Source organism: Leptinotarsa decemlineata, unplaced genomic scaffold (assembly GCF_025532065.1).
Source record: "Leptinotarsa decemlineata unplaced genomic scaffold, Ldec_3_MD MMD2_tig00078422_RagTag_RagTag, whole genome shotgun sequence".
Lineage (NCBI taxonomy): Eukaryota > Metazoa > Arthropoda > Insecta > Coleoptera > Chrysomelidae > Leptinotarsa > Leptinotarsa decemlineata.
In genome coordinates this window covers 17,519,443-17,536,790 of record NW_027412747.1, presented here as the reverse complement: position 1 = coordinate 17,536,790, position 17,348 = coordinate 17,519,443, and the positions used below count along the sequence as shown (strand labels likewise).

At 36.2% G+C, this 17,348-nt stretch overlaps 3 protein-coding genes across 4 annotated transcripts in view; 1 reads left to right on the top strand and 2 right to left on the bottom strand.

Annotated features, from left to right (window-relative positions):
* The window catches only part of LOC141487223 (G2/mitotic-specific cyclin-B2-like), a 36,092-nt gene extending 30,315 nt beyond the window's left edge, over window positions 1-5,777 (bottom strand). Inside the window, exon 1 of one of the 2 annotated variants that reach the window (XM_074186043.1) lies at window positions 5,644-5,777. In XM_074186043.1, the coding sequence (XP_074042144.1) occupies window positions 5,644-5,702 (59 nt within the window). In that variant the 5' untranslated portion in view covers window positions 5,703-5,777. The remainder of the gene's footprint in view (window positions 1-5,643) is intronic. The other variant, XM_074186041.1, reaches the window with a different exon arrangement.
* LOC111505023 (uncharacterized) overlaps window positions 1-17,348 on the top strand; it is a 209,147-nt gene that overhangs the window by 152,973 nt on the left and 38,826 nt on the right. The gene's annotated exons all lie outside the window — the stretch shown is intronic.
* On the bottom strand, window positions 12,074-13,199 carry LOC111505018 (G2/mitotic-specific cyclin-B-like). Its single transcript, XM_023159758.2, has one exon. The coding sequence runs from the start codon at window positions 13,187-13,189 to the stop codon at window positions 12,074-12,076; it is 1,116 nt and encodes a 371-aa protein (XP_023015526.2). The 5' UTR covers window positions 13,190-13,199.

Genomic DNA, 17,348 nt, shown 5'->3' with positions numbered 1-17,348 from the left:
CTTGAGGAAAACAGGTGAGGAAGTGTTGGTAAATGAAAGTAAACCCTGCCATAGGGAGGTTGGAAGTTTCTTAAAGAAGGAAATATTCAAAATGTTATGAAATAAATTGATGGAAAACCAGAATTATCATTGGTTTGGAAAACATGTAGATTTTTTCAACCTCCCTATGGCAGGGCTTTAATCTATCTATTGTTTAATCTATCAAAGCCGTCACTTCAAATAGAGACAATTGATTTGCAAGAAGATGTGTCTTTGTAAATGTCCAAAACGATATCTCCACTGAGGAATTTTGGACCAAACAAGTCCCAGAAAAATATGAAAGTTGCAAGAAATACAATGTTTGGCTCGAAATACGTATGTGAAACATCTTTCTCAAAGATAATTTTTTGAAAAACAAATAAACGGACGCCCACCTAAAAGACACACTTCGAATTTGCCATTCCACTCAAGAACCAAACTATAAAAACTGGCTCAAGATCGTCAGTATAGTTTCTCACATCAATTTAAGGCCTTGTGTTTTATAATTCAGAATTTCATATGAAAACAGAATAATATATAGGTAGCACTTAATTATCATCAGTTGTTTTTTTCTGGACTTCGGTGAAATTTTTCCACAGTATCCGGACCCTACCTAAAACTACTACCCCTGTCTTAGACTATCGATTTTGGGTGGAGAGATTGACGGAAACTAGCAATGTGCTGTGTACGGTTTGACTCCAGCCAGACTCTTTTCAAATATTATGTTCTATTTTTTTTTGTTTATCTCCATAGAACTCCAATACTCTATGTTTTTATTCAATGTTTATAATTATCTTTCATTAAAAACCATGGATTTATTATTGTTGTGTCATTATGCTTAACCTAACCTACACGGTATTTGAAGTTAACTCCTTTTCATTTTTCCCTTTTGTTCTAAAATCGGACTCTAGTTCTGGACTAGAATTTTCAGACTCGAATTCTGGACTCGACTCGAGTCCTACCGTAAACCATCCATAATGCAAATGTAAAACTATTATTGGATAGCCAAGCAGCTATGTGTGTGTGTGACTAGTTCAAATTGCGTTGGTATAACCAACATGTAAAATTTCTATAATATTTTAATATTTTCAAGATGCTTAATAGTTTAAAAATTCGCAGAGCAATACAAATATTAGGAAAAGTAACCTGCAAATCATACGCATAGATCTGTTACAAGAGATAGAAACTGTTAGCCTTTTCTACATCACCAAATAAAGTGGCAAAATTCAACAGTTTTGTAATCTCACTCGTGTTTTCGTGCCAGATCGCTCCATATTTTTGCAGATCTTTAATTGACATTTTTAAAGTATTAGAATCAATGAGAAACACAAAATTCAAATTCAGCATGGTAGCACAATGCTGATAAGATTCGATAAAATACCATCATTATCTCTTTAGAAAATAGTTGAACAGGTTGGACTGTTTGTCTGAATAATTTGTGATGTTTCTGAAAAAAAGTCATCGTCTAACATAACTTTATTTTTGGATAATTGTATCATTATATAACTAATTATTACAAACATTATTTGCTACCCTAATTAAAACTAATTATAGGTACGACACTGGCCGGCAAGGGGAGAGTCTACGCGGTCGCTCGCCATCAGGTTTGGCGCTTGCTGTAACTAGGTCGCTGTAACTAGGCGCTTGTTGTTCTATGTCAGACCACCGCTGACCTATACGGTAAGCCAGGACCACTATAAAATCCCGTGACCCGAAGAGGACGGATGTAGCTCTCTACAATCGACTCTTAAGAGTTGAGAGTTAAGAGCTCTGCGGGAAATGGAGATCCTGACTCCTGGCTACAATAAAGAACTGGGAAGGTACACGGTATCTACCCATAAGAAAATAGACATTGCCCCTATTAGGCAATGTCTATTTTGTTACCACCAACACATGGTGGTGCCCAGAACTGGGACACCTCAGGAAGACAGCGAGAACGACCTTCAATAAGGTAAAACGTACAAGACTCGAAGAGGACTGGGGTATATATCAAGCCAACCTCAGAGAGTTCAAAAAAGTCTGCCGACAAAAACATAGAAAAGCCTGGAGAGCCTATTTTGAGGCAGTCGAAGACTTCCCACTAGCTTCTAGGCTACAGAAGGCACTCTCAAATGACCACCATAAGAGTATCGGCATTCTGACGAGGGAAATGGCAATAAAGCCGCCAATCTCCAGGAGAGTGGCGAGATTCTTATGGAACCTCACTTCCCAGGTTCTGTCTTTCCTGGAACGACGAACTGGGCGAATGTACAAACAACACCCTTACAATACGACTGGCAATCTGCTAGTGCAGTAATTGATGAGGACAAAATAAGATGGGCTACTTCAGCCCTAGTTCAGTGGGAACTGGACACTCTTATGCCGCACCTGGTTGGAATATTCAGAACCTTTCTACCTCTGAGGTATATTTCCAGTAAGTGTAGAGAAGTAAGAATAGTATTTATACCCAAACCAGGTTGGATAGACTACACCCTACAAAAAGTATTCCGACCAATTAGTCCCACATCGTTTTTCTTAAAAATCATGGAGAGGCTATGTGAGCGATACATAAGAGATGAAGTACTAGTTCACAACCCACTTCATCCAAATCAGCATGCATATACTTCAGGAAGGTCTACTGATTCGGCCCTCCACCATGTGGTTAGCAGAATCGAGAGATCATTGGGCAACAAAAAATCCACCCTGGGTACATTCGTAGATATCGAGGAAGCGTTTGATAAAACAACCTTCCCAACAATTACCCAGCAACTACACTCCAGGAATGTACCCCTGGAAGTAGGAGAATGAATACTCAAGATGCTCTCTAGTAGAGCAATATGTATTAATGTAGAAGACATCACAATGAATGGACTGGTCATGAGGGGATGTCCACAGGGAGAGGTCTTATCACCCCTTCTCTGGAACATAGTTCCAACTGAAAACACTAATGAGATATCGAAAATTGTGACAGAGCTAAATTTTGGTGAAGACCTTTATTTTACCATAAAAAATAAACATTTGAAAGTCCCAATCTATCCCATGTGCGCTTCAAAAGTTATTCGGGGTCAAAGTCAAAATTTCAGGTTTTTTGAATTTTTCTCGAAAACCGCAAGTTTTTTTTTCTGTAAGAATCACCGTTCCTGAGATATCGCAATTGTAAAAGTTACTTTCTATGTAATATGCACACGTTTACACAACACCTGTGAGGTAGTATACTCAGCACGTTTTTTTAACGTGGTTTCCCCAGTAGGCCTATTTCACGAATCGCTACTACGTAATTTTTAGTCACAATACTTATCAAACTGCATGAAGATTATTCGGGTTGATAATGTATATTCATTCGAACAGAACGTTTAACACATAAACGACGCCACATGGACAATAGAATTGGTAGCCAATAGAATTGATGTTATATTCAAGGCCATGCGGGTAGAGGGGATTTTCGAAGGGACTGACGGTCCTTCAAATGTATATTTTCTGAATAGAATATATAGTATATACATTAAAGAGACACAAACATGCATTTTTACTTAAGTATCTGAATGTGTATATACGTGGCTAATGTGTGCATATTACTTCGAACGTGACTTTTACAAATGCGATATCTCAGGAACAGTGATACAGAAAAAATAAAAAGGATTATTTTTGTAGAAAATTTTAAGATTTACAACTTTGGTCTGAAGTATTTTTTGATAAAACTTACGGTTTTCGAGAAAAACTCAAAAAACCTGAAATTTTGACCTTTGACCCCGAATAACTTTTGAAGCGCTCATGGGACAGATTGGGACCTTCAAATTTTCATTCTTATGGTAAAATAAAGGTCTTCACCAAAATTTAGCTCTATCGCAATTTTCGTTAATTCAATATCTTATGGACTATTGATCAAACTGTGTTTCATAGTCTACATGAAAAAACTTAAAAGCCCTGTATTTCAAAGATGACTCTAGCAAAACATCAAGGTTGCTACATTTTTGGAACAATAATTTCAAGCTCTATTGAAATATGCAGGAATATACAAATTATCTCATTAAAAAAATAGTTTTCCATTAATAATTATTGATATCTAATTTGGAAAAATAAGTTTTTGAATGAATCGAAGAGGTTTTGTATGAAAGTGTATATTTCAAAGCGCTTTCGTCATCATCAGTGCTCACCTGAAAGTAACTGATCTAATTGAAAAGAAAGTTTTGTGAAAATTAGAATAAAAAAAATTTGAGGTTATGAAATTTAGGAAATTTTTCATGATTACTTACTTGTCAGGCAACAGGAAGTATCAAAAACCAGGATATAGCACATTTGTAATATTTGATTTATATAAAACAAAATAGGCTGATAGACAACGAAATACATTTTTTTGGATTGAGGCCATGTGGTTCAGTCAAAGTATTAAATGAAAGAAGGGCAACTTGAGACAGAATGTGTCAAATCAAGTGTCATGTTGAAAATAATGATACCAACTGGAGGACTGATCCATTGTGGATTTTAAACATTTATTGTTGTCGTGGAAAAGCCATTATAGAATGAAGTATTTCAATAATAAATTTAATTTAATTTAATTGTAATTCATAATCCTTTTATGGGGAGGAAGGAAATTCCTATTTGAGTTTACTTCTCTCCAGCTCTTTAAACAAGTCCAGTATGAGGAAATTTTCATTATCAATTTTACGTAAAATTTCGGAATTTCTATTGGGACTAAAGTTATGATTGTGAAATTTAATGTGGTGGCCAAATACATATTTTCAGGTTTTTTTTGTGATTGTTCTGCATCTTACATTGGTAGAACCTGTAGACCTCTCTTCACTCGCATTAATGAACATTTAATAAACAACTGAGGAATCTGCATGTAGCAGAATTTTACCATCATAACTTTAGCCCCAATAGAAATTCCAAAATTTTATATAAAATTGATATTGAAAATTTCCTCAGACTGGACTTGTTTGAAGAGATGGAGAATTCCAAAAAACTTTCAAATAATGATCACTGCTTGAATACTCAAGTAAACTTAAATAGAGATTTCCTTCCCCTTCATAAAAGGATCCTGAATTACAGTTAAATGTATTAAAATTTATTATTAAAATACCTCATTCCATATTGGCTTTTCCACAACAACAAAAAATGGTTAAAATCCATAATGGATCACTCCTCAAATCGGTACCATTGTTTTCAACATGACATTCGACTTGACACATTCTGTCTCAAATTGCCCTTCTTTCATTTAATACTTTGAATGAACCACCTGGCCTCAATAAAAAAAAATTATTTCGTTGGCTATCAGGCTATTTTGTTTTATATAAATAAAATATTACAAATAAGCTTTGTTCTCGTTTTTGATACTTCCTGTTGCCTGACAAGAAAGTAATCATAAACAATTTCCTAAATTTCATAAACTCCAAAAACATGTTGTAACTCAAAAACGATGGTAGATTTCGATATGCAGTTTTCACCATTAAGTTTGTCATAAAAGTCAATCCTCAGACACAGTCATCAGTTTTCATCTATCTAGTTCAAAAACAGGAGTTTTCCTTTAAAAGTGCCCAATTTGGCCCACTCATTACAATAAAAAATTAATGTCCCAATGACGTTAGTGTTAATTTGGAAGTTTCAGACAGTTCAATAAATACTTGAAGGTATAATGTGTTTTCTCACCTAAAAGAAGACCAGCAAATGTCAAAAATACTAAGAAACACATTCACGCAAATAGTCATTAAAGCTAAACTGGATGATATGAAACTGGACAAAAGCCATGCCCTTCACAAGTAGTTTACTCACTGAAAAAGTTTCAAATTTCTTTTCTACCGATAAGGTGGTTATAAAAAAACAACTATGCAAAATAGTTTAGAATTTGTTTATGAAAAGGACATCTTCCACTGAAAACGTTAACTTATTGAAGTAATGAATGTAGCCGTTAGTTAGTACGTGGTAGATCATCATGAAAAATGAGAAATAAAACTTTCTTTAGGAATGTAGGCTTTCACCGCTGGCGTCAATGTTTTGATTGGTTTCCGGGTTTTGCCGTGCTCTTCTTTGGTTACGATCTCCAAACGTTTCAACTGTGGCAATCATCTTCAGGGTCTTGGTCGAAATACTCTTCGTGACGTGCCAACAAAACTTTCTATTTCCGTAAAGGGCGAATTTGCAGTAACGTTAGTCACAAATAAAAGTGGTAAAAAACATAGAGACTTTTATTTCTCATTTTTCACTTTAATTTATTGTTAGTCATTTAAATGAACATAAAAAAGCTGTAAATGTGTAGTGATGTTGTAGGTTAGGTTAGGTACAAAGTGAGTGGGTCTATTCGACCCTCCACCGCAACCCACAAGGGTTTATTGTGGCTCACACATGTTCACACTCAAGCAAATAAACCCAGCTTCTTAAATCCAGCTTCTCAACGAAGCCGATTAGTTTATACGAACCAACAACTATCAGCTCTTAGTATTTCCTTCTCCCGAAGGAACCAGTCCTCTCTACTCGGGAACAATACTTTGTTGACAGTTGGAGGCATAAAGTCAGAGGTCATTTCCAGAATTCTGTGACTTCCAGTGTCAACCAACAGTCTGTTGCACTCTGCATTAAATTGATTTGTGCAATTGCCAATGTGCACAATTCTATATGCAGTCCATCTAGCCTCTCTCTCCAGAAAAATTTGGAGAGAAGGATCTCCATGACCGCTGACGGTGTGTCTGATGGCCAGACAAGCCTGTCTCTGTAAGCCAGAGAGCTTCGTCTGAGCTGTTTTCTGTAAAGCCTCTGACAACTAGGCAATTACTCCATAAGTGATCATTGGTCTGACAATTATCACATAAATCCAATGGATTCGTTTGGGACGTAAACCCCAAGTGATGTTGAGCTTCATTTCCGAGTTACGGGATGAAGAGAGGATATGTTTTGTCACAACAGCAAGACATCCAAAAATTTCTCCCATACCCTTTGGTAGGTTTACATGATGCCGCAATTATAATCACTGAAAAACCTAGACTTCTCTTAACAAGAGTTGACGAAAAAACTATACGATTGCGAAAAAACGCCAAGAGTTCCGGTTGATATCAAACCAAATCCTTTATTTTGCTCTATGACAATGTTGTATGTAATTGTGTTGGGAATAGTCACTGAAAGCTGAATCACAAAGATAAATATTGATGAAAAATGAAACTTTCTATTTTTTTTTATATTTCATTCATCATTTTTCATGATGATATACATTACAGACTACTACACTCAAACAAGACACACACACGGAAACGCATGTACACACCACACATACAATTACAATTGAATAATCAGTAACGCTGTAGAATGTATTAAAAACAAAAAAAAAACGTTGTTAACCTCTCTTTATTTCAGTTGGTAAAACATTAAACGAACGAGGACCTGCTGCATTAGGACCTTTGAGAGCAATCCGTCTGGAGATAGCGGAACCTGATATCATTTTTTTGCCTAGTGTTAATTGTATGAGTAGAACCAATTGAAAAAAATCGACTCTCGTTTTGAACAACGTAGACACAAATGACCATTATGTACAGGGTAAAGTCAGTATTTCTAATTTCTTGAAGAACGGTTTACAGTACTCTATGTAAATTATACCAGTGATTTGTTTAAGGACAAAAAACACAAGCACTACAGGAACATACATAAGGTGCTCTGAGAGCGGTGCCTGTCCGAAAATAGCGATTCACGTTGGATTTGAATCGCTTGAGATTAAATCCATTTGGAGAAACGTTGAACCTCAAATCGATGAGCAGCCACAGTCCGTCGTGCATTTCCTATATGTACTGCTCTTGGTGGAATTAAATGTGCCAAGTCACTTGAACACCCATGAAAAAACCTATAAAAGAGAGACAAATCACCAACCTTTCCTCGATGTTCCAGGCTATCAAGGTTGCAAGTGATGTTTGCATCTCCAATCAGGCGGATAGCTCTTTTCTGGGTGGAATCCAACAACTTCGGGGTATGTTTGGGGGCAGAACTCCATACATGAGAACAATACTCCAAAGGTCCGATCTGAGCTTTATAAAGCATCAAAAGTTGCTGAGGTGTGTAGAGTTTTCTGGTTTGGAACAGTGTTCCAAGCTTTTGAGAAGCAGTCTTTACAATTCCAGCGACATGATTGTGCCAAGACATATTGGTGTCCATTTTAACCTCCAACAAACTTATCGAAGCAGAAAGCGGAATTGTCTGATCTGACATTATTATATCCGGTTCGGAGACATTTATCTTCTGGGATACTTCTGATGTTTTTGAGCAAAAAACGTCACCTGCATCAGTTGACCAACCACGGAAATAGACACCATAGCGCAACCTCTACTCCACTTCAGCATAGTTTATATTTTTTAGTTGATCTAAACTGATAATATAGCTAATATTTCGTAGCTCAAATGCTGAAGAATGCGATTTTAGTATGAGTCCATCGCAATGTGGTCTAAAATTCTGATTTTTGTCAATCTCAACACCTAAAAACTTGATACTTTTCAACAGTGGAAGCGGATGAGTATCCACATCAATTTATAATGGACCAAGAATGTTTTGAATATTACTACAGTTATACCCCAAAACCAAACCGTTATATTTAATACATCAACACGTGTTTCAATCACCAAATGATCATCTTCATCACCAAATGATCATTTACTTCAATTCATACACCATTTTTGATACATTGGTACACTTTTAGCGGATTGATCAATTATTATTGGGTTTTGATTCCACTTTATGATGTTGGGTTTATTTGGTCGAGTGTGAATAGGTGTGAGCCACGATAAACCCTTGCGGGTTGCGGTGGAGGGTCGATAGACCCACTCACTTTGAACCTAACCTAACCTACCTAACCACTTTATGATCAAAACTTATTCAAAGTTCACAAAATTTACTGCATGATCTTGATTCGCTTCTCCAGTAACTTTGCCTTCACATTATTGGATACTTTCAGAAAATGTTTCTCAAATAAGTTTCATAAAACAGAATCAAATGAGGATTTGCTGCAACCTACTTTGTTTTTCCATAAGCAGAATGTCAAATTTCAATAGAAAATCGTTTAAATTGTAATTGATTTTGGTATTCCAGTGAGGTCGTAAAAATTATTATACAGTGTGTAACAACGAAAACTTAACAGAGCCGTTTTTGAATATAAAAAGTAAGATTTAAAAAAAAAGCTCGGACACTTCGATTTCTAATTAAAGGGGGACACCTTTCAGACTAATCAGATTTTTGTAGTACGCACCCCCTCGGAGGGGTGCGTCCGAGGACCCTTATTTAGATAGGGAAAGTAGGTCTAGTGGCACCTTGTTTAAAAGGTCTTTCGAATACCTTTACATCACTGTCAAAAGAAAATTTTTGTAACGATTAGTTTTCGAGATAATTTGAAGATTTAAAGGTATTTTTATTGAGTTCAACTCTTTTTGAAATTGAATCAAATTGTTCTTAAGGTACAATTTACGTTCAGAACTTTCATAAAAAAAATAAATTTTTGCTTTTTATGACAACCTGCTAATACGTGTCTATTTGATTTCGTAAAAAAGTAAGAATTATTTGTTTATTACGAGGAGATTTTTTTCGGGGGATGGTGTTGGTTACCACCCTTACATTTTAGGTAAATTGAGTGGCACCTCCTTATGAAGGTTGCCTTTTGACGTGGATATTTTATGCTTCTGATAAAAAAGTGAATCATACTAAAAACTTACCTACACAACCTACAACCTGCTGATTTCCTTGAATGCTGATGACACAGAAAAGTTCAAAAAACTGTTTAAACTGTTTAAAAAACTGTTAATAAATCCCAATAAATATTTTTAAAGCACACACAAAAAAAGTAACACCTAATAAGGGTAACTTATATAGGAAATTTAGAGTAAATGTTCAAAATGTGCGCCATTTTGCTCCATGCAACAATAAAAATTTTGTTCGAATTTTGCTCTTACATTATTCAACATCTCAGGAGTTATAGCTCGGCATTCATCAATAATTCTTCGACGTAATTCATCCAAATTGGCTGGGTGTGTAGCATAAACTTCAGACTTTAAATATCCCCACAAAAAGTAGTCCAGTGGTGTTAAATCTGATGATCGTGTCGGCCATTCAATTGGACCTCTTCTGCCAATCGATTGTCCTTCAAAATGATTATTCAAAAAATTTCGAACCTGCTGGGCATAATGGGGTTGTGCACCGTCTTGTTGAAAATGGATAAATTCATCTCGACATCTTGGGTCCTGTTCAATTATTTCAACTATACGAGGTTGTATTGCTTCTTCAAGAAGTTGTAAATAAGAATCACCGGTTAAATTTCCATCATTGAAAAATGGACCTATAATATGATTGCCTAATATTCCGGCCCAGACATTCAACTTTTGGGGATGTTGGGTATGTATTTCTGCGTATTGTCTTGGATTTTCATCCGACCAATAACGGCAATTGTGACGGTTCACGCAACCATTCAAATAAAATGAGCTGTCGTCCGAAAAACAGATATTATAAAGCAGCTCGGGATTTTGCATTAATCTCCCACTCATGTCCTCACAAAACTCCTGTCTTCGGTCAAAATCATCCTCATTGAGTTCATGGACAAGTTCAATTTTGAAAGGATGGAATTTGTGGTTTTTAAGGATTCTCCATGCGCTCATATGGCTTATTCCGGCCATTGCTGATAAACCTCTGGTACTTAACCTGGGATTGGCGATGACTTGACTAATCACTCCAATCGCATTATCGTCATTCACTACCCTTCTCCGAACATTTCTTTTCTTATTTAAAACCGAACCTGATATTTGTGAGCAAATCCAGAACGTGATTTCTGCTTAGGTGTTTACCAGGGTTTTGCTCGTTAAATAAAATTGATGTCCTATTAGCATTTTGGTCGTTGCCAAAAAATAAAGCAATAACTGAAACCCTTTCAGCAGTAGTGTAAGGCATTTTTAAACAAATAACAATACAGGACCCGTTTAAACAAAACAATCGAAAGATGTACTAATGAAAACTGAAAGAAGAGGAGTGGGTATTGATTTTGAAAGAGGGATTTTATTCAACAAAAAAGTGGTAAGAAGAACTGCTCGAAATTTTTTTTATTTAGGCATACAAGTTACCGAGTGGTCTGTCTAATGGATTATTAACATGGCAATTTTAACTTCCAATTATCTCGAAAACTAATCGTTACAAAAATTTTCTTTCAACAGAGTTGTAAAGGTATTCGAAAGACCTTTAAAACAAGGTGTCACTCGACCTACTTTCCCTATCTAAATAAGGGTCGTCTGAAAGGTGTCCCCCTTTAATTAGAAATCGACATGTCCAAGCTTTTTTAAAAATCTTACTTTTTATATTCAAAAACGGCTCTGTTAAGTTTTGGTTGTTACACACTGTATAAAACTAGTTTCTTTAGAAGATCAACATCTCAATAGATTATTTTAAACTATGTTCTCAATTAGACATTTTTTCCTCAATATGAAGTGTTGGAGAGGACATTTCTTGGCAATTCATAGACCTGGCTATTATGTAGGTGGGAGAAATCGAACTTTTCATTGGTCATAGGTTTAAGGTTATGTTAGGTTGGCAACAATATAAAGAAATAATTTGGTACGACTAGACATTTTATTGATTATCATTTCAACAATTATGGTTACAGAAGTATTGGGAATTAAAAAAAAAATAAATACTGTACAAATAAATTAACTAAAGATTGATATGAAACAGCTCACCATCAAAATGGTCAACCCAATTAGGGGTGAAATGTATGAAATTACCAAGATTCACAACAAAAACTGGTGTTTCAAACTATGATGAATACCTCTCTATTCCAACTCAAAACACATGTGAGATCATATATTAAACTTGCATACACCTCTATACATAAAATCAATCGAATCAATATATTGGCTTTTGCAAAGGAGGATGCTACAAACAGCTTCATCGGACTGGATTCATTTGGTCCAGTGTGAATAGGTGTGAGCCACAATAAACCTTTGCGAGTTGCGGTGGAAAGTGGAATAGACCCCCTCACTTTGGACCTAACCTAACCTGACCTATATTGGGTCCCTTCGAAGCAATGAACCGAGAAAATCCTTCATGCTCGCCCTGTCTCTCAATCCATACTTGATCACTTTCTGACTGCCGTCTTTTCAAGGATGAACCTTGTCACATTCAAATTCTTGCTGATTTTTCCGTATTTCGGTTTGGCATATTTTTTCGCGACTGTCTGGTAGACTGGCAGATCACATTTAGCGATCATTATGACTAATATGTCGACTGCCCCCATAAAATCAGTATATGTGTATTCAGTTTCCATAACAAGAGCAGGAACCCATAATTTTGAAAAATCGTTAGTTCCATCCAAAATCCCCATGGATAAACAACAAGCTGCTGCAGCTTGAAGCGAAGGCTTCACCGGACTCATCTTTGGATCCATCAAACCTAACTCCAGTAAATACATTCCAAGAAAATGGTGCTCCTTTCGAGTTTGCGCGATTCTATTATACCGCCTCAGGAATATAAGGGGTGAAGGTCGTCCCAAACTGAAGTCCACCGTTCTCAATAACTCTCTTTCCATCTTCAGAATCTGTTTGATGGAAAAAGCGTTATCAGTTAGGTCCTTGAAGGTTTCTAAGTCGGGAATATCTATTTCTTCATATTTGGAAGCGATCAACAGGGCAGAAGTCCCGACAAGTTGAAGACATTTACGACCCACCGACTTCGTCACTTGCAGATACTTGTCGACGATCCATACGCAAAGATGGAGCGTCTCAGGTAACATTTTGTGCTCCATGTGGACTTCTATGACCCATTCGATTAGGACCGCGCGCATTTGGGGAGTGGTGGCGTGAGCTCTTAGGAAATTGTCCAGAATGTAGGAGTTATCTTCTAGGGATCTCAGATAATTGAAAATTTCCGAAACGTATTCGGATATCTTTCCTGGTAACTGCTTTACACTTCCATCGAACTCTAACGAGGCGAGATGTCGGCTTAAATATGACGGTGAGAAGTTTTTTTTTTCATCATTATTTTCCTCATCACGTTTTCGCTTCAAAGTGCTTGCTTGGACTCTAATTCCATGTGGTTCTCTGACATGTACAAGCTCTATTGGAACATTTTTCGTTTTCATGACGGCGGGAATTTGATTCATCATAATTCTGTCTCGGGGGGTACATGGGGCCTTATTCGTGTCCCTCGTCCCGTTACTTGTTCGTCTGAGATCGGTTTCCGTGGATTCAACCATAGTAGCGTGCATTGAATGTTCGTCGTTTCTTCGATGAATCATTCTGAAACAAAATTGAATGAACATTGTAGCAAAGCTTGGTAATTAATGATTGCAAAGAATATTTTACCATTGTATAAATCTCTTCAGTAGAAGTGATAACATTAATACAGCTTGTCAAATGTAGGAAGAGCTTTCTAAATTTCGTTATGGTCCTACCCAGTAGATGTGCGCTCACTAGAAAACTATGCGAGCGAGAGAGAGACAGAGAGAGAATTCTCAAGCCTCTTCCTAGCTTTGACAAGTTGAACAGAAGTCTCGTTTTAAAATCTATACTTGTAATTACGAGAGTCACCTAACACTCATTTATCTCTGTTTTGCCGTACTGGGAAGTCCTAGAAAGCTAAAATTTAGCACATAGGTGCTTCTTAGGCCTTTGATGCGCATTAAGAAAAGATGGTGGTAAAAGGAGCGAACCCAGCCGCAGAGGAAGAGGGGAGTTCATAAAATAAGGTTACCTTTTCATCACTGTTTCTTCATACCGCTATATTTTCGCAGGCTGAAATTTTGTACGTAGTGTAACGAATCTGAAGCCGGCCCTGACCGATATCTCAGCCAGCAAACACATGACTCACCGCGAACTGCCGCGAAAAGTATAGATGAGTACCGAAACCACTAAGGAATCTAGAACGATCGTAACCGATATACAGGCTGATTCACGGTGGATGGCACATTAGACGTTTCTGGTGAACCAGACAACGGATCACTTTGAAAATTTAATGGAGGGCATATTCGAACATTCTCTAGCCAACTGAAATATTTTCGACAATGCGGTGTTGCCGCTTCTATTAGAAAGCAGTAGCAACTTTGATTTTTCAAATGGAACACTCTGTATATAATATTATTTTTGGAATCTCCAACAATTGCCCGACAACTTTTTTTGATATTTCCCTATACCTATCTGTTACCGTTTTCGAAATAAAAATTAATTTCAATTTTTTTCTTCGAAAATCATGACTTCTAAAAATGCCGATATCTTTTAGTTAAGAAGTACTATGATATCGAAATTTGGTTTGGAGTTAGGTGATACTTGGACACTTCCCACACGTCAGCCTAATCTCCGTTACTTCAATACAGGGTGGTAAAAAAATACAGTTTTTTCGTTTGCTTGAAAAAGTTGCTGAAATTTGATTATTTTAAATGGAACACCCTGTATATTATTGAAAATTCGGAAAGCTGCTGAAATTTGCTTTCTTTCTATGTGTATCATACCTATACCTAACTAGTCAAGTTTCGGACTTTGAACATTTATTTGTGAAAATGTCCCTTCAGAATGGCATTTCCATTCGGTATTTGGTAAGCAGGCCATGATTACTATTTGACAGTAGCGTTGTGACATTCTCCTAATAATATCGACATTTTCGTCACTTCAGAAGTTGCAAATACCTTCAAAACGATGGAACAAAACTATTCAAACGAAGTTCTTATGAATTTGTTTATTATTTTTGGACAGTGTGACAAAATTATCAGCAGAACATGTAGAAAGTTCAATGAAATGTATCCGAATCTACCGCCAATGAACCTCAAGAAATTTATACGAATTCAGAACAATTTCAATATGTTTGGATAAACTTTAAAAAAGCACCAAGAAACTTGAAATTGGAAATATTGATATGAATAATTATAAAAAAGTAAAACAATCATGTGGAATATTTCAAAATATGTTCGAATCGCTGGCCGTTTACTTCCAAGCACTTTAAAATGCGGGTGTTGACTGCTTTCGTGGTGGCAGATCTGATTTCATTGGGATCCAAATCTTCAAATTTTTGGGCAATCCTTTCTAACAATTCATCTCTCGAACGCACGGGTATTTTGTAAACTTTTTCTTTAAACATTCCCCACAAATAAAAATCTAATGGATTAAGATCGGGTGATCTCGCTGGCCAATTCCATGGTCCCAAGCGCCTTATCCACCGATCGTCAAATAGTCTATCCAGTTCTGCGCTCACTTCTCTTGTGCATTGTGCAGGAGCTCCGTCTAGTTGGTACCAACAGTTTCGATAATCTTCGAGTGGCAGATTATCCACGAAACTGTCTACAGTATTCTCCAAAATATTCAGGTAGCTTCTGGATGTTAATGACTCCTCGTATATCACGTACCTCAATTTGTTGTCCATCAACATGCAGAAGACATTAAAACTAAATTTTTCTTGAAATCCGGCTTTTTTTGTGACGTGAGGATTTTCACTGGACCAATAGTGACGATTTTTTCTATTGAAAATCCCTTCTCTCGAAAATTTCGATTCATCAGTCCAAATAATTTTATTTAAAAAAAGTGGATCTTCTTGAATGCGTGTCAACAACATTTCACAAAATTCTACTCTCTGTTGAGGATCTTGAGGCTTCATTGCTTGAATTTTGGTGAAATGACTCGGGAAATGCGTGAAAATATGCTAAGACATTAATCTGGTTGTCTTCGAAAGTTACGGGTCGAGGCAAGTTTTTTGGTGCTTTTAAAGTTGATCCAAATGCATTGAAATTGTTCTGAATTCGTATAAATTTCTTGAGGTTCATTGGCGGTAGATTCGGATACATTTCATTGAACTTTCTACATGTTCTGCTGATAATTTTGTCACACTGTCCAAAAATAATAAACAAATTCATAAGAACTTCGTTTGAATAGTTTTGTTCCATCGTTTTGAAGGTATTTGCAATTTCTGAAGTGACGAAAATGTCGATATTATTAGGAGAATGTCACAACGCTACTGTCAAATAGTAATCATGGCCTGCTTACCAAATACCGAATGGAAATACCATTCTGAAGGGACATTCTCACAAATAAATGTTCATAAGTCCGAAACTTGACTAGTTAGGTATAGGTATGATATACATAGAAAGAAAGCAAATTTCAGCAGCTTTCCGAATTTTCAATAATATATAGGGTGTTCCATTCAAAATAATCAAATTTCAGCAACTTTTTCAAGCAAACGAAAAAACTGTATTTTTTTACCACCCTGTATTGAAGTAACGGAGATTAGGCTGACGTGTGGGAAGTGTCCAAGTATCACCTAACTCCAAACCAAATTTCGATATCATAGTACTTCTTAACTAAAAGATATCGACATTTTTAGAAGTCATGATTTTCGAAGAAAAAAATTGAAATTAATTTTTATTTCGAAAACGGTAACAGATAGGTATAGGAAAATATCAAGAAAAGTTGTCGGGCAATTGTTGGAGATTCCAAAAATAATATTATATACAGAGTGTTCCATTTGAAAAATCAAAGTTGCTACTGCTTTCTAATAGAAGCGGCAACACCGCATTGTCGAAAATATTTTAGTTGGCTAGGGAATGTCCGAATATGCCCTCCATTAAATTTTCAAAGTGATCCGTTGTCTGGTTCACCAGAAACGTCTAATGTGCCATCCACCGTGAATCAGCCTGTAGAAGGCCGGCTCCACGTTCAGAGAGGGAGTCTGTATTCAAAAAGCGAATCGAGTGGTTAAACAAAGAATTCGAACAGTGAAGATAAATTAATTATAGTTGCTAAGTGTTGAATATAAATTAGTTGTGATAGTGAAATATTGTTAAAAATAAATTTGTTTAGGACAGTTAATTCTTTGATTCGTTACAGTAGGTTCGCTTTGTATTATAGATGTGCAAAAAGAAAAGATTTTTAAATAATCCAACTGAGGCGCCAGCCGCGGGGGAGAAGGAGCATTCATAAAAATAAATTTACCTTTTTATCACTTTTTCTCTTCACCGCTAAATTTTCGAAGGCTGAAATTTTGTATGTGGGTTTCTTTTATATTGTAGATGTGCAATAAAAGAGGAACTTCGAATATTCCAACTGAGGCGCCCTTCTGGGGATAAAAGGGGTGCGTTTATATATGAAAATTACATTTTTATTACTGTTTCTCCGTACCGCTACATTTTTGGATGCTGAAATTTTGTATGTAGGTTCGCTTTATGTTGTAGATGAGTAAAAAGAAAATATTTTTTATTAATCCAACTGGGATGCCAGCCGTGGAGAAAAAGGCGAGTTCATTAAATAAAGTTACTTTTTTATCACTATTTCTCCGTACCATTGTATTTCCGGAGGCTGAAATTTTGTATGTGGGTTCGTTTCATATTGTAGATGTGCAATAAGAAAAGATTTTTGAATATTACAACTGGGGTG

Bases quoted from the DNA above. Each gene is read 5' to 3' on its own strand.
- LOC111505018 (XM_023159758.2), bottom strand. From the start codon at position 13,189: ATGGTTGAATCCACGGAAACCGATCTCAGACGAACAAGTAACGGGACG.